Source organism: Pristis pectinata, chromosome 2, assembly GCF_009764475.1.
Source record: "Pristis pectinata isolate sPriPec2 chromosome 2, sPriPec2.1.pri, whole genome shotgun sequence".
NCBI lineage: Eukaryota > Metazoa > Chordata > Chondrichthyes > Rhinopristiformes > Pristidae > Pristis > Pristis pectinata.
This window is the reverse complement of record NC_067406.1, coordinates 94,815,108-94,836,781: the sequence shown is the minus strand read 5'-3', so window position 1 is coordinate 94,836,781 and position 21,674 is coordinate 94,815,108. Positions and strand designations below refer to the sequence as shown.

The 21,674-nt window shown below is 41.4% G+C and overlaps 1 protein-coding gene across 24 annotated transcripts in view; it reads right to left on the bottom strand.

Moving 5' to 3' along the window:
• The window catches only part of LOC127567064 (calcium/calmodulin-dependent protein kinase type II delta chain), a 362,600-nt gene that overhangs the window by 250,682 nt on the left and 90,244 nt on the right, over positions 1-21,674 (bottom strand). For all 24 annotated transcript variants that reach the window (XM_052009742.1, XM_052009800.1, XM_052009765.1 and 21 more), the window contains exon 3: positions 15,128-15,187. In XM_052009742.1, coding sequence (XP_051865702.1) covers positions 15,128-15,187 — 60 coding nt within the window. The remainder of the gene's footprint in view (positions 1-15,127; positions 15,188-21,674) is intronic.

Genomic DNA, 21,674 nt, shown 5'->3' with positions numbered 1-21,674 from the left:
CCTCTCTTAAGCACATCCAATTCCTTTTTGATGTTTACTATTTAATCTGTTCCCACCAGCTTGTCAGACAATACATTACAAATATTAAACGCTCCTGGGTAAAAAAAAATTCCTCATACCAGCTTTTGTTCTTTTTCCAATCACTTTAAATCTGTTCGTTATCCCCTTTTCCCTAATATAAAGTTTATCTTTTTTTTATTTGATGTGAACTCATGATTTTAAACATTTTAAATGTCCTCTTTACTGCAGTATCTGAAGGCTCTTTATGTTGCTACACAATGCCTTTTCTACATCTGTTGCTACACAATACCTTATGCCTTTTCTTCCAATAAATCATCCTTAACTTGCATTGTTGGTCATTTGGAATTTTCTTTAATCAACGGAATGCTTCATTGTTGAGTACCACAGATTCCCATCCTTGATTAACTTGTCATACAAGTACAAACACAGAATTCTTGTCTTCACCATATTTACCTAGTCACCAAAACCCTGAATTTCGCACTCTGTGAAACTGTCTATGCTAATGCAAAGGCAAGTTATAACATGCAAATATGAAATTGCCACCCCCAACCCCTTCCACTTCTGCAAACACAAGGCAATCTTGGAAACAACTGACTATCTCTTTCATGACCTCCATTTCCTTATTGTCCATTTGTATCTCACCATCACAAGTAAGAAAGTCAACTAAAAAAGAAAACTACACCAGAGACTTAACTGAGTAACATGTTCTAACAAACTTGTGGAACCATTATTCTTTATTTTCCCTTTTTGAAGAACTTCCACCTGATAGAACCCTTTGGTTTGACCTTGCATGAATGGAGGCTGTTGAGGTTCCTGTTAATGCTGAGATGGTCTCGATTTTGAAGCCCATGAAATTAGTTCCCACTTGCATCTGTGCAGGGACCGACTCAGCAATCAAAACAAAGCAGCATTCAATGGTTTGTCTGAAGTGTAGTAGGGTGCAGTAGGTGAGAAATGAAGTACTAAAGCCAAGCTCCCACTGACATATTCCCTTTCAGCATCAAACCTTTCATGGTCCACTCACACTTCCATGCTAGCAATAGCAATTTACTGCAGATCAGTAGGCTAAAGTGTCACCTTAAATACCTGGGTGTCAATATTTAACATCCATACCACCACTGGCAGAGACCTTTGTGAACTTATTTGCTGCATTTGATGATCCACACAGGTGGCCATGGAAAAGGACATCATTCTAAAGTTCTGCAACATTATGCCACTTGGAGAGATTGGGGGAGACCTTCTCAAGGACAAGTGTGTCAGGAACATTTGCCAGTACATTTCACATGTTTTGTCACTGCTCCAGAATCATCCTGTTCACTGGCAACTTTCAAGTATAAAAAACTTATTTTCTCAGATATTTACTACATCTCAGAAGCAGAAAGATACTTAAACTCCATAGTTTAAACTACGAGGAGAGACTTGTACTGTTTAGGCAACTGTTCAGTACTGTTCAGGCAACCCCCACGTTACAGCAGTTTGGGTAACAGAAATTTGCCCTTACGGAATTCACAAATCATTACAAAAAATCTGGAATACAGGATAAAAATTCACTCTTATGAAACTTACCTGAAGTAAAGAAATAAACACTTTTTTCCAACTCATTACTCGCAGCATACGTAGAATCACAATTATGGGAAAATCATAGGAATGCAACCGCAAACACCGCACCCCCTTGAAATAATTGGGTGTCAAAATTTAACATCTGTACCGATGAAACCACTGGAAGAGACCTTTGTGAAAGTATTCTGGGGAACTGCTTGGGGAATTGAAGAAAAGCTAGTTCGCTGGTTGTGAAATCTGGGAATGAAGGGAATGGAGGTATGGTTTAAAAAGTAGAGCCAGGCCTTTCAGGAGCAGGAGGAAATTCTGCCACATGCAGCAGGCCGTAGAAATTTGGGACTCACTTCTTTATGTGTCTAATCATTAATTTTAGGTCCAAAAAAAGCAATAGATGTTTGTTAATCAAAGCCATTAAGAGGCATGGGGTGGAGTTAGGTGACAGATCAGCCTTAAGCCAGACCACACTCAAGGAGCTAAATTACCTATTCCTGCTCTGAATTTCCATTGCTCTGTATGATCTTCTTCATTATGTGCCACACTCTCATGTTCTATGGCAGCTGCAAACAACAAAATTGCACTCTGAACTTCAATGCTAGCCATTACTGTGAAAACATTCAAAAATCATCCAACCACTTAATCTTGGGAACTGCCACTGTATCGCTCCCTGTGGTCCATATTCTTGCCTTTTTATTCTTTAGTTATTCTTTTACATCCACACTACTGTGGTCCCTGCCATCCCAATCATCTTAAATTTTGCTCACAAGCCTGTGCTTTTTTTAAACCGCACTCCAGTGAAGGTCCAAGTGTGAGAGCTTACTTACCCTTTGTTGTATCATTAAAAATCTTCAGTGTACTTAAAAAATCAATATACCATCTCCTTTATTAGTCCATGTTTCTCCGAACTCCTAATTTCTCCCTCATTATTATGCCTAAAACCATCCCACCACTAGTAACAACTGGCAGAAGTATCCTCCTCCAATTCTCTGGAGCCACCCCTATATTCAAGGAAGATAGCAAGATTGCACCCAGCATTTCATAATTTTTATCTTCACTTCCCTCTAGGAACTAGTATGCAACATATCCAGACATGTCAAAGGTCTCTCCCCTAGTAAATGTTGAAGAAAATCAGTTATTTAGCACCTCAGCCATGCCTTCTGCATTCATTAAAAAATCAGGACCCCTCATTAACCCCACCATTCATCTATCAATTTGCTTTTACTGTTGAAAACCTGGAGAAGACCTTAAATTATTTACTTTTGGGTGCCAATCAATTCTTTTATTCTCTCCATTCGATTTATTTCTTTTATCACAGCCCCTCTGTACTTTTCAGCTTCTGTCAGATTCTGCCTTCTACTATCAAGCTGAATGTTATGTTGCCATCATCAAAGGAAGCCTTTATTTCCTCCATTCTCGCTCTATTTCTGCCTGCTTGTCTTTGATTCGTATTTACCTAGGCCAGAACCATACCCCAGAGTGGCCCTGTCCATCTCCAAAGCTAATATAAACCATACACTAACACTCACTATTCACTACATGCTTCCCAGGCTTTGAGAGAGCCAAGAGATGAGATTGCTGGGGCTTTAACCAAGATCTTTGGGTCCTCTAGCCAGAGGCGAGGTCCTGGAGCACTGGCAAGTAGCTACTGTTTTATTTTGTCTGAGCAGGGAAATAGGGATAATCCTGGAAATTATAGACTGGTGAGTCTCACGTCAGTGATAGGGAAACTATGGAGAAAATTCATAGGTTTAGGATTGATGAGCATTTGGAAAACCATGGCCTAATAAGGGACAGTCTGCATGGCTTTGCAAGGGGCAGGTCACATCTTACTAACATGATTGAGTTTCGAAGAGGTGATGAAGATGATCAATGAAGATAGAGCAGTGAATGTTGTCTACATGAACTTTTGTGAGGCATTTCACAAGTTCCCTCATGGGAGGCTCATCCAGAAGATTAAGATGCATGGGATGCACAGTGAATTGGCCATTTGGATTCAGAACTGGCTTGCCCATAGAAGTCAGAGGGCAGTAGTTGATGGGTCTTATTCTGGCAGGACGTCCGTGACTGGTGATGTTCCGCAGGGATCCATACTGGCACCTCTGCTGTTTCTGATATTTATAAATGACTTGGATGAAAACATGAATCGGTGGGTTAGTAAGTTTGTAGATGACATAAAGATCAGTGGTGATGTGGACAGTGTAGAAGATTGCCAAAGAATACAGCAGAATATAGATCAGTTGCAGATATGGATGGAGAAATGGCAGATGGAGTTTAATCTGGGCAAGTGTGAGGTGTTGCACTTTGGGAAAACAAACGTAAAGGGAAAGTACAAAGTTAATGGCAGGTCAAGCGGCCACACAAGTTGATAGAGTGTTAAAGAAGGCATATCACATGCTTACCTTTATTATTTGAGGCATTGAGTTCAAGAGTCAGTAAGTTATGTTGCATTTTTATAAATCTCTGGTAAGGACACATCTGGAGTGTTGCATTCAATTCTGCTCGCGCCATTACATGAAGGATGTGGAGGCTTTGGAGAGGGTGCAGAAGAGGTTCACCAGAATGCTGCCTGGATTAGAGGGCATATACTAGAAAGAGAGGTTGGACAAACTAGGAGTGTTTTCTCTGGAGTGGCAGAGGGGAAACCTGATAAACATTTATGAAATTATGAGAGGCATAGATAAACAACCAGAATCTTTTTCCCAGGGTTGAAATGTCTAATACTAGAGGGCATGCAGTTAAGGTGTGAAGGGGCAAGTTCAAAGGGGATATGCAGGGCATGGTAGGTGCCTGGAATGCACTGCCAGGGCTGGTGGTGGATGCAGGTGTTAAAGAAGCTCTTAGATAGGCACATGAATATACAGAGAATGGAGGGATATGGACCATGTGCGAGCAGAAGGGATTAGTTTTAATTTGGCACCAGTAGTTTAATAAGTTCAGCACAACATCGTTCCTCTGTTCTATGTTCCCAATTATGATATCCTTTCATTTACCCACCCCATTTCCCAGGATTGGATTCATCAATGCCTCCTCCTCATTGGCAGCTTACATACCAATCAAGAACATTTTCCCAAACACACTTAAAATTCTTGTCTTCTTGCCAGCACAACTTCTGCCCCTTTTACTACTAGCAGAACTAAAGCATTCGATTATAAACACCGTAGCTTACAGATCTCACAAATTTCCCTGAAGATCTGCTCTCTCCCCTACCACTATTCAGCAGTCTGAAAACACAATCACGAGAATAACAGCTGCTTTATTACTAATTTAATTAGAATGAAGAAATGACTTTGATCCATCCAGGTCATTTTTCCCAGCTGTAATATATTGTTCATATTCAGAACTGGTTTCTTCTTCCATGCCTTTCCCATCTTTCATAAATAACTTGTAGCCAGAAACGATAAGTATCAATTTCTCCAGAGAGCCAGATTTCTGTTACCATCAGTGTATCATATTCCAATGTGACCATTTATGCCTCTATCCCACCAAACACATGCACACCAAATGTAATGACTGACCCTTACAGTCCTGTGTTTCTACATCTGAATACCAATTTTGGCCTACAACCTAAACTACTGAATTAGTTTAAACATTCTTCTACAAACACCAGGAAAACTGCCTGTGAGGACATGGGTCCCAGCCCTGTTCCGACCATCGTGCAAATCCTAAACATAACATACTGTCTTCATATAGAATCTCCAAGACGTCCACCCTTCACATTTGTCTAGCCATGTATTAGCTTGCCCAGTCCTCCTACTTCTACCCAAGCCTGCATATGACATCACCATAGTGTTTTTTTTTTATTATCACTGACTTACAGAACCATAGAACAATACAGCACAATACAGGCCCTTCGACCCTCCATGTTGTGTGGACCTTCAAACCACTCCTAAGACTATCTAACCCCTTCCTCCCACATACCCCTCTATCTTAAACTCCTCCATATGCTTATCTAACAATCTCTTGAACTTCACCAACGAATCAGCCTCCACCACCACCCCAGGCAGTGTATTCCATGCACCAATCACTCTCTGGGTGAAAAACCTCCCTCTGATATCTCCCTTGAACTTCCCACCCATTACCTTTAAGCCATGCCCTCTTGTATTGAGCATTGGTGCCCTGGGAAAGAGGCACTGGCTGTCCACTCTATCTATTCCTCTCAATATCTTGTATACCTCTATCATGTCTCCTCTTATCCACCTTCTCTCCAATAAGTAAAACCCTAGCTCCTTTAGTCTCTCCTCATAATCCATACACTCTAATCCAGGCAACATCCTGGTAAATCTCCTCTGCACCCTTTCCAACACCTCTACATCCTGCCTATGATGAGGCGACCAGAACTGGACACAGTACTCTAAGTGTGGTCTAACCAGAGTTTTGTAAAGCTGCATCATTACTTCGTGGCTCTTAAACTCTATCCCACGACTTATGAAAGCTAACATCCCATAAGCTTTATTAACTACCCTATCCACCTGCGAGGCAACTTTCAGGGATCTGTGTATATGAACCCCCAGATCCCTCTGCTCCACTACACTGCCCAGAATCCTGCCATTTACCTTGTATTCCACCTTGGAGTTTGTCCTTCCAAAGTGTACCACCTCACACTTCTCCAGATTGAACTCCATCTGCCACTTCTCAGCCCAGCTCTGCATCCTATCAATATCGCTCTGTAAGCTTCGACAGCCCTCCATACTATCCACAACACCACTGACCTTTGTGTCATCTGCAAACTTGCTAACCCACCCTTCCACCCCCTCATCTAAGTCATCAATAAATATCACAAAAAGTAGAGGTCCCAGAACCGATCCCTGTGGGACACCACTAGTCACAGCCCTCCAATCTGGATGCACTTCCTCCACCACAACCCTCTACAGGCAAGCCAATTCTGAATCCACACGGCCAAGCCTCCCTGGATCCCTTGGCCTCTGACCTTCTGAAGAAGCCTACCATGTGGAACCTTGTCAAACGCCTTATTAAAATCCATGTAGGCCACATCTACTGCACTACCCTCATCAATCTTCCTGGTCACTTCCTCAAAGAATCCTATCAGGCTAGTGGGGCAAGATCTTCCCTTCACAAATCCATGCTGGCTGTCCCTAATCAGTCCATGATTCTCCAAATGATCATAGATCTTATCTCTTAGAATCCTTTCTAGCGGTTACCCACTACAGACATAAGGCTCACTGGTCTGTAATTCCCTGGACTATCCCTACTACCTTTTTTGAATAAGGGGACAATATTGACCACCCTGCAATCCTCTGGTACTATCCCTGTGGATAAACGAGGACTCAAAGATCCTAGCAATCTCCTCCCTCGCCTCCCGAAGCAGCCTGTGGAATATTCCGTCAGGCCCCGGGGACTTATCTGTCCTAGTATTTCCTAACAGCTCCAACACATCCTCTCTCTTGATATCTACATACTCTAGAACATTACCCTTACCAACACTGTCCTCAGCGGCATCAAGACCCCTCTCCTTGGTGAACACTGAAGAGAAGTATTCATTGAGAACCTCTTCCACTTCCACAGCTTCCAGGCACATCTTCCCACCTTTGTCTTTATTGGACCTACCTTTACTCTAGCCATCCTTCTGCTCTTCACGTACGAGTAAAAAGCCTTGGGATTCTCCTTAACCCTACTCGCCAAATACTTTTCATGTCCCCTTCTTGCTCTCCTCAGCCCCTTCTTAAGTTCCTTCTTTGCTACCCTATATTCCTCACAAGCCCTATCTGATCCTTGCTGCTTACACCTTGTGTATGCTGCCTTCTTCTTCCTAACTAGTTGTTCCACCTCTCTTGTCACCCATGGTTCCTTCACTCTGCCATTCTTTCTCTGCCTCACCGGGACAAATTTATCCCTAACATCCTGCAAGAGATCCCTGAACAATGACCACATCTCCATAGTACATTTCCCTTCAAAAATGTCATCCCAATTTACACTCTCAAGTTCTCGCCTTATAGTCTCATAGCCTTTCCCCAATTAAATACCTTCCCGTCTTCTTTGCTCCTATCCTTGTCCATGACAATCTAAAGGTTATTGAGCAGTGGTCGCTGTCCCCCCAGATGCTCACCCACCGATAGATCTATCACCTGATCCGGTTCATTACCTAAAACTAGATCTAATATGGCATTTCCTCTAGTCGACCTGTCAACATACTGTGACAGGAATCCGTCCAGGACACACTTAACAAACTCTGCCCCATCTAAACCTTTGGCACTATATTTGGGAAGTTGAAGTCTCCCACGATAATAACCCTGTTATTTTTGCATCTTTCCAAAATCTGCCTCCCAATCCACTCCTCAGTATCCCTACTGCTACCGGGGGGCCTATAGAATACTCCCAGTAGAGTAACTGCTCCTTTCTTGTTCCTAACTTCCACCCATATTGACCCTAGAGAGGATCCTTCTACATTATCCACCCTTTCTGCAGCTGTAATAGTGCCTCTGACCAGTATCGCAACCCCTCCTCCTCTTCTACCCCCCTCCCAATCCCTTTTAAAACACTGAAAACCAGGAATATTCAATATCCATTCCTGCCCTGGTGTCAGCCATGTCTCTGTAATAGCCACAATATCGTAGTCCCATGTACTTATCCAAGCTCTCAGTGGGCCAGATCTCAAACAAAAAGCAGAGGACAGTAAGGAGATACGAAGTCCAGTGGCATGATGTCAAGACAATAACCTTTCCCTCAATGTCACTAAACTAAAAGAACTGGTCATGGACTTCAGGAAGTGGGCTAGAGTACACACCCTTGTGTGTATCGATAATGCTGAGGTGGAGTTGGTTGAGAGGTTCAAGTTCCTTGGTGTAAATATCACCAACAATGTGCCTTGGCCCAGCCACCTGGATGTTATGGCCAAGAGAGCACACCAGGACCTCTACTTCGTTGGAAGGCTCAGGAAATTCAGTAATCCCCAATGACCCTCACCAATTTTTTGCAGATGCACCATAGAAAGCATCCAATCTGGATGCATCACAACTTGGTATGGCAACAGGTCTGCCGACGACCACAAGAAATTGCAGAGAGTTGTGGACAGAGCCCAGTCTATCAGGAAGACCAACCTTCCCTCCATTGACTCTGTATGAATGCTTACTTCCAGGCTCAAGGACAGTTTCTATCTTGCTGTTATAAGACTCTTGAATGGACCTCTTAGAACATTGAACATAGAAAACCTACAGCACAATTCAGGCCCTTCAGCCCACAAAGCTGTGCCGAACATGTCCCTACCTTAGAAATTACTAGGGTTACCCACAGCCCTCTATTTTTCTCAGATCAATGTACCTATCCAAAAGTCTCTTAATAGACCCTATCATATCCGCCTCCACCACTGTGGCCGGCAGCCCATTCCATGCACACACCACTCTCTGAGTAAAAACTTACCCCTGACATCTCCTTTATACCTACTCCCCAGCACCTTGAACCCATGTCCTCTTGTGGCAACCATTTCAGCCCTGGGGAAAGGCCTCTGACTATCCACACGATCAATGCCTCTCATCATCTTATACACCTCTATCAGGTCCCCCCTCATCCTCCGTCGCTCCAAGGAGAAAAGGCCGAGTTCCCTCAACCTGTTTTCATGAGACATGCTCCCCAATCCTGGCAGCATCCTTGTAAATCTCCCCTGCACCCTTTCTATGGCTTCTAAATCCTTCCTGTAACCAGAACTGAGCACCAGAACTGAGAACTGACCCCAAATGGGGTCTGACGAGGGTCCTATATAGCTGCAACATTACCTCTCCTACAATAAAGATCAACTCTTGATCTCTCAATCTACCTCATTGTGGCCTGTGCACTTTATTTGTATACCTGCACTGCACTTTCTCTATAACTGCAACACTACATTTTATTTTGCACTTTGTTTTCCTTTTGTCCCTCCTCAATGTATTTATGTACGGATTAGTCTGTCTGGATGGCACGCAAACAAAAGCTTTTCACTGTATCTCGGTACATGTGACAATAATAAACCAATCACTTGATTAGCTGTAGCGTGCTACTGGAAGTAATCCAGACACTGCTACCTTTTTAGTTCCTGTGTTTTAATGTTTTTAAAGCTCCTTAACCCCAGTCTTTAGGGCTACAAATCTCTTCCTTCCCAGTCATTCTGTATATCTGATGTAAATACAGATAAACTAAAATGGCCATCCAGATTCACCGATCAAGGTGAAACCTTATGGACTTGAATCCATTCTGATTGTGTTACAATAGCTCTAAGTTTACTTTGTTTTATCATAACTGGAATATAACACCTTGCAGTCTTTACAATGATTGATTCAAGAAGGCCGAATAAATAAAATTATTTCACCATATAATTACGCGATTTTCTATAAAGTTGCAATTTTACATAAATTTTTCACTATGACGTGTTACTCTTGCCATATACATATTCTTAGGTAGTGTCGGTATATATAGTTACTCAATTTTTATCTCTTATCATTCAAAATTAAAGAGAAATTGGAAAATATGCAAAGTTTCAGTGGACATCTGTTATATATCAGCCACAAGATTGAGGTTGTCCTTGTGTTTGGGAGCTCCAGGAAATTGTCAACATCTGTCAAGAGAGGGCACTGGTTTTTGGGAGGTGGTCTTCTTGTAGTGGAGTACTTGGGAAGATGTTTATACATTGCGCAAGAATAACATCTCAGGCTTGGTAGTTGTAAGTGTGGTTGTACAGGATCTAGCAATGCTGAGAGAAGGGCTCTGGGAACAGGGAATTAGAAAGTAAATTTTTAAAGTTAAACACTACTGTAGTCTCAGTCACAAGATTATAGTGTAACAGAGGTGCCTAGCAGCATTAAGGAGAGAATTGGATGTAAGAAGGGAGCAATCGTGGCTTAATATATGGAGTAAAAAAAACAAGCCCAGAAGAACATGATATACACTGCCTCTGGCCCTATATGGGCCTTCAAGTGAACATACCCATCACCAGCACAACTACTACCATTACACAATTCAGGCCTGTTCATCACACAATCTGAAACACAACAAAGCACAAAACACTCCACTGAAATCCTAGCCATTAAGCAGAAACTAGTTTCAGGTTAGTTGAAAGAGTCTGCCCGTTATGAAAACATTTTCATCTGTTCAGACTCAAAAGACATTAAAGAGCAGAAATCTCATTTATTTGACAAAGACTATTAGAAATCAAGAAACTAGGTAAGGGGAAATATTTTGAGCCTTGAGAAATTGGATAAAAATGAAAAAAGAGAGCCCTGAGCACGTGATAAGAGTAAGTCACGTGGGAAGAATGGCCCCAGCATTATATAATGAACCGAGCTGAAATACCAAATGGAAGTGTGAGAAGGGATGTGTTAGTAATCGAAATGTGAAGACTGTAAAATGGAATTTGAAGAAAATAACACCTTTGAGTGCTTAAAAAAAGAGTGTGAATGTTGCTCAGAACTGTAGACCAAAGTATCGGAAGAGTGAATTTAGATTTTGATGGAACTTTTTTTACTTTAAAAGATTTTAATGCTATGATATGGTCCCAAATAAATGATACCTTTCTGTAATCATGGACTTTAAACTTAAAATCATAAGTAAAAGAATATGTACCTGTATATCTTTCCTTTAGTTTCTTGTAAGACCCATAACTTCACTGTCGGTGTGCCAATATGCCATCCACCTGTCACTTATCAAGCTTTGCTAGTGAGACATTCAGGATCACATTCTTTTGGCCATTACACTGTCCTGTTCACAATACTGAGGTCCAAGGAATCTTGTAAATTGTGTACAACCTCATTCCCATGAAGATATGGAACAGCAGCAGTCAAGGGGAAGAGGGATGGGTCAAGGACGAGCTTTAGAATCGAGTGCCAGAATCGATGGCAAATGGACAGGTGTTAGGTCACCTCAGCCAACACTACTCCATGAGATTGGGGCATATCAATGAAATCAGGGAAAGCAGGAATGAGGCTGCATCCAAAGACAAGGGGTGTGGTGGGTTGGGTTGGGAGCGGAGGGGAGGAAGCAGGTATATAAATTGGAGGGGAAACTGAAGCCTTCAAAAGGGAGGAACCACAGCACTTGAGATGGTGCTCTAGAGGTCCATAGGATGTTTTTCTTTTGAAGAGTATCTCTTGGTTTGATTTCTCCACATGCTTCAAGAATTGGGAAAACCAATGTTGCAGTAGGTTCAGGCCTATTGTGTACAGCTTCACAGACACAAGAGAGACCTCTCATATACATTAAGGACGCTTCCTTTTTATCCATGCTCTAAATAGCAAGTGGAACAATTCCAGTCAGAAGAACACGAGGAGTCTGTGCCTATCATGTCAGATACTTTGAATGCCTTGTGTGTAGCTGTCAAGATTGGTAGACATCAGGGGGATATGAAGGAGAATAGTGCAAAATTAAGGAAACACTCGAAGGAATGCCAGTGCTGTGAAAACTCGAGGGCTGATAGTGGTGGCTCAGGGTCTGATAATATACTCCTAAAATATATTTTGCAGCATTAAGAGCAAGAGGATAGGCAGGCAAAGAATGGATATCATAAGGTACCAAAAGGGACAATCTGTGCATGGAGTCAGAGGATACAGGTAAGGTGAATGAATACTTCTTGTCCAAATATTCATTAAGGAGAAAGACATTGCGGCTGGAGATTTTGCAGACCAAGATGATGACATTCCAAAGCATGTTATCACTAGTAATAAAAATGGAGTTATAAAATGCCTTACCAGACATAAAGGTAAATGAATGCTCAGGGCCTGATGAAATGCATCCATGGCTGCTCTAGCAGGCAAGGCTTGGAGAGAGCTGGGGCTCTGACAGAGATTTTTAAATCTTCATTGGCCACTTGTGAGGTGCCAGAAGACTGGAGGATAGCAAATGTGACCTTTATTCAAGAAGGGTAGCAGGGAAAAGCCAGGTAATTACATTAGTAGTAGAGAAGTTATTAGAAAAAATTCTGAGGGGCAGGATCAATCCACACTTAGAAAGGCAGGGACCGAATAGAGATAGCCAGCATGGCTTTGTTGGTAGGAAAAGCTGACTAATTTGACTGAGTTTTTCCAAAGATGCAACGTTGTATATGAATAAGGAGTGTGTAGCTGAGATTCTACATGGTGAGCTGGTCCTAAAGACTTGAACCCATAGGATCCAAGGCAAATTGGAAAATTGGAACCAAAACTGGCTTGGTAATAGAAGACAGAGTGATGGTATAGGGTTGCTTTGTGATTGGAAGCCTGTGACCAGTGATGTACCACAGGGATCAATACTGGGACCCTTGGTGCTGACCATATACATTAACAACTTAGAATGTTAAGGTGGAAGATTAGTAAGCTTGCAAATGATACAAAAATTGGTGGACAGTGTGGAGATAGTCTCAGGCTTCATAAAGATACTGAAGAGCTGATAAGTTGGGCAGAGCAATGGCAGATGGACTCTAACCTTGATCAGTGAATAGTGATACATTCTGAAATGTCAAATAAGGGTAAGTCAATGAATGTTAGGACCCTGGGCAGTATTGAGGAACAGACGAACCTCAATGGAGAACTCCAAAGATCCCTTAAGGCAGCAGCACAGCCAGACGGGGTAATAAAGAAGGTATACAAGATGCTAACTTTCATTAGTTGGGCATAGATTATAAGAGCATGCAAGTTAAAATGCAGCTTTATAAAACATTGGCAAGGCTGCATCTGGAATATTGTATGCAGTTCTGGTCGCTTCAGTATAGAAAGGATTTGATTGCTCTTGACAGAGTGCAGAGGAGATTCACCAGTATGTTGTCTCAGATGGAGTATCTTAGTTATGAGGAAAGACTGGATAGGTTGGGACTGTTTCCCCTGGAGCAGAGAAAGCAGAATGGGGACTTGAGAGAGGAGTACAAAACTATGAAGAGCATTAATAGGGTAGACAGTGAGAAACTTTTTCTAGTAGCTAGGGTGCATATAACCAGACAGCATAGGTTTAAAAGGAGTAAGAGGTTTAGAGGGGATACAAAGAAAATATTTTTCACGCAGAGGGTGGCTGGAGTTTGGAATGCAATGCCTGAGAGGGTAGCCAAGGCAGGTACTCTCACAACATTTAAGACATTTAGATGAGCACCTGAATGCCAAGGCAAAGGTGGCTATGGACCAAGTACTGCTATATGGGATTAGTATATACATGAATACGTGATAGCATGGACATGGTGGGCGAAGTGGCCTGTTTCTATGATTAAGGAATGATTAAACTGATAATTAGAAAAGGACTGGAGCTTTCCAGAAACCAGGCATTAATATCAATGCATGTATCAAAATGGTCTGGATAAATTGGTCCTACTGAATTGCAAAACACTATTCAAACTTGGACATATAATAGACAACAAAAATATGGCCTGGCAAGGTATTGTGCATGTCCCAAAGTCAAACAGATCCAAATATCACTAGTTGCATAACACACATAACATTGAATATGGAAAATGTACAAGTTGTTACAGTAGAATATGGGTAAAGCCCTTTTACTCAAATTAAAAGATAGAAACAACAATGTTAACATAACTTACAACAGATTGAGCTTTTGATTTTCCTTTCCTTTAACAGAGCAAAACTGATTACAGTAATTATAGCAATAAGCAACGGTTCCATCAAATTAACATTTCTCAATGTTCAAAAAAGGGTTTTGGCTGCCACCTGGGATGCAATGAGATTTAAATTATTAGCTTTTAATCTCCTTCCAGAAAGAGCAGCGCCAGACAGCACCTAAATAAAATCAGCATTTTCAAAAAGGGTGGGAAGTAACTATTAATAGATCAAAGCTCCATAACAGCCCAAGCCTAACATTGTTCCTGAAACCACCTTAAAATACAGGCTTTCAAATTGGAATCCAGGATTGTCTTGACAACTCTGCACTCTTTCCTGAATTTATTATCCTACTGTCATGTGGACTGCTCTCAGTAAAAGACTGTTCACATTAATGTGATCTCCCTTTGGATTACTAACTTGGTCTATCAAATATTCACAACAATATGAGCTTGAAAGTTGCCTTAGTATCATAGAAAGGTACATTACAAGAGGCAGCCTTCCATCCCATCTTAGGTAAAGCTACATATTAGCCTCATCTACCATGGCTCTGCACATTTCAGCCACCTACGTCCTTCTGAAGTCTTCGCCTATCCTCCACATTGTTTACTACATTCATAAATTCCCAGTATTCTATATGCAAGATTTTAAATTGTTCCCTGTACACCCAAGTCTGGGACATTAATGCTTTCAATGCGCAGAACAATTCCTTTAATGAATTCCTTTGTTCAACTTGGTCCAGAAACGTGCGAGGAATTGTACCCTGACCTGGCTTCTATCTAACATAATAGAAGCCAGGGACTGAACTTAGGACTCTCAAGAGACTGTACTTATGTGGTAACTATCATGAAAATAAAGCACAATACCAGTGCATAGAAAATGTTGCCAAGTACCATTTATCTATTGATAAAATGAAAGCCCATGGAATTTCAGTTAATAGGGCACAAAATAGACTGTGCCTTGGCATTGTGTGGAAAGGAAATCTTAAGAACATTAAAAGCACTGTTAACAGTTTATTTGGAAATGCAGCTTGAAAAGCACATAAAAAGCATTCTTACCAATATTGGGATGCTTTAACAGTCGACAAATACGAGCCTCTCTCTCCAACTTCTGGTGATCTGTAATAAAAGAGAAAAACAAGCTAATTTAAATTTAAGGAAAGCATGATTCCCAGAAATGTGGTGATCAAAATACATTTTGGAAAGGAAATCCACCAAATAACATGGATCAAACTTTTCTGAATTTTTCTCACTCATGACTAGTAAGTCATGAATGTAATTTCAAACTTTCTGAATTGCCTTACTTTTGTAAATGAATGTCATCCTCTGACAGATCTTTATTAAGCCAAGAAAATAAAAAGGGAGAAATGTGCAAAGTCTCCAAAAAAACTGCCTCCAGTTAAAATATTCTTTTTCCGACATATATGTACTTCACAGTGCAAAGCTTCCATATAAGCAGTGTATTCTAACACTAAATGTGCACAAAAAACAAACTGCTGGAAGAACTCTGGAGTGCAATGTGGGAGGGAAGGGTTAGACAGATCTTAGAGCAGGATAAAATGTCGGCACAACATCGTGAGCCGAAGGGCCTGTACTGTACTGTAATGTTCCATGTTAACTCAGCGGGTCAAACAGCATCTGTGGAGGCAAGGGGATTCCCAGGTCTTGCATCGGGACTAAGTGTGTTCACCTTCTTTGCTCAGCCAGTTTCTTAATTAGGAAAGCAAATAAAACTAAATACTGCTGAAAGTGCACACAAAAATATTATTTTTACTTGCATGATTTATGCTACATCCTGCAGAGTACATCAATAGACCAATGGGCAGCAACCAAATACATACAATATGAGACAGTCAGCAAAATAGAGCCCACAGTGCAGACCTTAAGCTCTATGCAGGTGTGTGCACTTTCACTCATGCACATCCATCGATGCACCAAATTTATGGATCAAAGCCTAGTCCCTAGTCTCCAATGATCATGGATCTCCTTGATAATGGACAAAGAACTTGCTCTGTGCAGATTGGTGGTAATTGGAGTGCAATGGCCACACAACATTAAAAGAATTCATGCAGAGTTATCTTCTGAACTCGAAGATGCAGGTCATCTTCAACAAGAGAAGACTACACCAACACGCCCAGCTACTTTGAAGGCTGTCAGGGCTGGTGATGACATATCATTCCCCTTCTATTCAAAACGTGCATAGAATGTGTTAAGCTCGTCAGGAAGGGATGCGGTGTTGTCGATAATGATGCCCAACTTTGTTTTGTAGCCCATTATACCATGTAAGCCCTGCCACAACTGATGGCTGGTCTGGGACTCAATTTTGGACTGGTATTCTCTCTTGACATCCATGATAGCATTATGAATGTCGTATCTCAATTTCTTGTACAGGTCAGGTTTACCCAATTTGAAAGCCGCAGTCCTGGACTTCAGTAGGGAGTGGATCTCTCGATTCATCCATGGTTTCCAGTTTGGGACACCTGGATTGACATCTTTGGTACACAGTCCTCTATACACTTACTGCTAAAGTCGGTAATGGTGGTGATATTCTCATCTACATTGCTTGCTAAGTCTTTGAATATGGACCAGTCTACCGATTCAAAGCAGTTGCATAGAAGGTCATCGATTTCCTCAGAACAGCTGAGCAACTTTGTACTGGATCCTGCACTGTACTGTATCTTTCTGTATCGAAGAAGAGTAAGACAGTCTTTGGCTGTCTTGAGGTCTTGTAGTTTTCACATCTGTTAAGATGGACATGTGTGAGGGCATCTGAGCTTCATCTTCCCAAGCAGTCCCGACTCATACATATCAAACATTTGTTTTGGGCAATAGGCACCTTCCTTTATCATTTGGTTCAGCTCCTTGGGAAAGTTTTCTGCCACTATGGCGTTTACACCTACTACCTCTGTCACAATACATATGTTTTTATTGAAAGGGTTAAACCAGCTGTGCCTAGCCTTTAAAGAGATGAGAATTTTGGAAAATCCACTACCCACCTTGTGTTCTTTCAAGTCTTCCATAATGTCCTTGTCTTATCAAACTCGAGTGCATGCCCATTCACTCTGATCTTCTCACCACATTTTGGTCACTGATTTGAATTTTGTCTACATTGTTCACACCATCAATACTGCAAGATTTAATGAGCAGCTGACGTCCACCGAGAGCTCATCTTTTCATTTCTATTTATTAAGTCAGCTTTGTACTGATGTTTATAGCTTCCCGTGTTTTAATTAGAGAAACTCCAGTCCTCAGAATAGCTGAGGCATTCCAAAGCCATCTTGAGAACTGTACAAAATAAATTACGATGAATCCCCAAAATGAGCAGAACACTGTGACAAAGACAAAATGGCATGGAAGGAAGTATGGAGACACATACTTCCTCCCATGGAAGTACACCAGTCCTGATTAAGGGTCTCGACCCAAAATGTCAACTGTCCATTTCCCTCCATAGATGCTGCCTGACCCCCGATTTCCTCCAGTGCTTTGTGTGTTGTGGGAGGAAATATGAAAAGCTTACTGGACAAAGTTTTGCACATTTTTCTTAATGGTGATAAAAGCTTCATAAATAGTGGACTTGTACTCTGAAGAGTCAATAGAATTATAGTGAGAATTTGTAAACCAAATATTCAGAAATATCTGAAATTAATTATTTTATTGTTACTGAACTCCAAGCAGATTCAGTCTTTGACCCATCAAGGTCAATCTCTCTTTCCAACTGTCATATTATATTTAATTAAGACTGATTTGATCAAAGTTTTCAAGATATTAAAGGGAAGCAATAGCTTTGTTACAACGTTTTTGTTTTCTGGAAATCAGTGTCTCTCTGGTTAGGGGAAGCAGTTAGGGCAAGGAGGTATAATCCAACAATTAGTGCAAACTGACACCAACTTGGAATTTCCAAGTTGCACTACAAATATCCAGAAATCCCAAAGTTTCTGTCAGATCTATATATAATGATGGTGAACACCTATGCTGGTGAAAATACGTTATCTCACTGTAATCAGAAGGGTTCACCTTGGGTCAACTATGACACTAAGGATACAAATAGTGTGGTTCTGCCTCTAACAGTTCCTGGTGGCAGTGTGACAGGGAGGGACTGTGAGAGGAGTTGTTAGATTGGTGTGTGGAGACTCACAGTGTATTTTCGGATGACAGAGGAACAGCAAGGATAGACCTGAGGAAACTGAGTAAAAGATGTTTTAAAGTGTAATAAACAATGAGGTAAATACCAATAAATTTCAAAAGAACACCCACAGAAATGGGTAGAAACATATCAGAATGAAATTCAATGCAGGAAGAATGTGCAGAGATAAATAAAGCTGGATTTACACTACACTACACTGCAGGCATGGTAGTGTAGCGGTTAGCATAACGCTTTACAAAGCCAGCAACCCGGGTTCAATTCTGGCCACTGTCTGTAAGGAGTTCGTACGTTCTCTCCATGTCTGTATGGGTTTCCTCCGGGTGCTCCGGTTTCCTCCCACATTCCAAAGACGTACAGGTTAGGAAGTTGTGGGCATGCTATGTTGGCGCTGGAAGCGTGTCGACACTTGCGGGCTGCCCCCAGAACACTACGCAAAAGATTAATTTCACTGTGTGGTTCGATGTACATGTGACTTATAAAGACTTATATCTTATCTTATATTAAAGCAGGAGCAACAAGTAATAGATCTTGAGCCAGGTGTACACAGATGTGGCATAGAATGTGGCAGAAAAAAACTTAACAAATCAGTTTATAAAAGAGCATAGGTTTCATATTTAGATATATTAGGTATAAAACTGATTACGTTTTCTTATAAGTATAAAAAATGCTGGTTAGGCCACAGATGATAAAGTAAAGCTCAGGTGGTTTTCCTTAGATCAAGGGTAACAAAGAAAATTGATTGAGGTGATTAAAAACCATGTAGTAGTAAAAAGCATAATTAAAGCCAAATTCCAAGTGCATGAAGAGTTGCTAACTACAGCACACTAATGAGGAATTTAAATCCAGTTAATATCCTGGAATTTGGGAAAACAACTAGTCTTAGTAATGAAGACCACAAAACTACTGAACCCTCACAAAAACCCACTGAGTTCACCAATTTCTTTCAGGGAGAAAATTTGCCATTCATACTTGGTCTACCTAATAGGTAATTTTAAAACCACTCCAATCGTTGTCTCTGAAATGCCCTCTGAGGTGACCTTGCACACCACTCAGTTTGTACTTTGTTCAAAAGAGAGAAAAAATAAAAATGGTTGGACTACCCACCATTAGATGCAGCAAAACTACTCACAGTCCAGTATACCTTGCAAGGTCTTCCTCACGAACATTAGGGGACTGCTGTTTAAATTGGAAGAACATTATGAAGCAACAGTCTGACATAGCTGGACTCACAGAATCATACCTTTCAGACCATGTGGCAGACCTCTCCATCACAATCCATGGATACATCTTGTCCCACTGGCAGGTCAGACCCACCACAGGTGGCAGCACAGTGGTTTACAAGTGGGTGGGAATTAGCCTTGACAGTCCTTAATAATGACTCCAGACCTCATGGAATCTCATGGTGTCAGGTTAAACAGGGACAAGGATACCTCCTCATGTTTACCTCTTCCAACTGATGAATCAGTGCTCCTCTACATTGAACAACAATGGGAAGAACTGAAGATTTCAAGGACACAGAATGTATTCTGGATGGGGGACATCCCAACAGCTGTGCTGCAAATCCCTGTTCCAAAATTATCTCTGCCTCCAGCCAAGTTGTTCCAGTAGAGTTACAATACTGGTATTATTCAAAAATGTGCCAAAAACTGAAGCAGCTTCCAAGCTGTACTTACTCATTAATAGTCTGCTCCTGGATGCCCAATTTGGATTTTGCCAGGACCACTTGGCTCTGACTTCATCACAGCCTCAGTTCAAAGATGTGAATTCCATTAGTCACAGATTCATGAAGCACAGAAACAGGCCCTTCGGCCCAACTCATCCATGATGACCAAGATGCCTATCTGAGCAAGTCCCATTTGCCTGCGTTTGGCCCATTTCCCTCAAACGCTTTTTGATTCATGTACTGTTTACATGTCTTTTAGACATTGTAACTATAGCCACCTCTACAATTTCCTCTGGCAGCTCGTTCCATATACCCACCACCCTCCGTATGAAAAAGTTTCTCTTCATATCCCTTTTAAATCTTTCCCCCTCCCCTCAAATTATGTCCTCTAGTTTTGGACTACCCTACTCTGGTTAATGTTACGAGCCAGGTTGCTACTTGGTGAATGTCCCTTTAAGGCACCTGGACAGTAATGTAGTAGTGTGTGTGTGTGTGTTTGTGTGGTGTTATCTAAGGACTGCGAGACTATAACTGGAGCGTACTGGCTATTGCACAGAGAGTTAGAGAGAGAGAGTTAGAGAGAGAGAGGGAGACTGACTGACTGACTGTCGGTCTCTGTATCTATGGATGAAGAACAATAGCTGTGACTGTCACTATACAATCCATGTATGGATTTTTGGAGGAATCTGTGGAGTCCGCTTTGTTGTTAACCTGTACTGGAAAGCAGGTATTTCCGTGGGCAGCCATGTATCGAATGTCCTCGGTGTGACAGATACTTCGGAACAAAGCAATGGAAATCTTCAGTGATTGAGGTGTCGTATGGGTTCCATCGTGGAACATGTGGATTTCGTAAATTCTCTCTACATTTTCTCTACAATCTATTGTGGTTTTCAAAAGCCTTTGCTCATCATTCTACCTTATGACTTGCTGAACAGAACTTTAAGAACTATTCCTAGACTTGGGGTTTGGGAATTTGCCACACACACACTTCAAGTTTATTTTTGGGGTCAATGTTTTTTTGCTTCTCTTATTATTACAAGTAGTTATTAATAAATAGATTCTAACACTTACACATGGCTCTTTGTGTTTCTATTGTTGCTGGTACGTAACAAAAAAAGACTGTGACCATCCACCTTATCTACGCCCCTCATGATTTTATAGACCTCTATAAGATCACTCCTAAGCCTCGTATATTCCAGGGAAAAAAGAAAGTCAGAAATTTAGTGGGACCCACCATATAAATAATTAGGCTACAATAGCAGGTCAGATGCTGCAGATCCAGAGAAGAATAACTCATCTCCTCATATCCCAAAACCTTTCCATCTTCTGCAAGGCACATCAGGAGCACGGCGGAATACTCTCCACTTGTCTGGATGAGTGCAACACCAATAATTCAATAAGTTCAACACCAGGGTAAAGCAGCCCACTTGATTGGCAGCCCATCCAACACCTTAAATGTTCATTTCCCCCACCACTGGCTGTAGCAGTGTGCACCATCTACAAATGGATTGCATTTGCTCACCCTGACAACTCTGCCTGTCACTCCCAAACAAGGGCAGCAGTCAAGTGGATTCCCACGATCTGCAGGTTCTTCTTCATGTGCACACCATCTGACTTGGCAATATGCCACTGGTATTCAGACCACTGTGCCCATGCTGGCTCCTTAAACTAACTATACAGTTATGTTTCACTTTGTTTTTTCTCTGCAGTAACTTAATTAGGGATGGGCAATAAATGCTGGCGTTGCCAGTGATGCCCATATAACCAAAGATGAATAAATAGAAAAGAAAGTAAATAAA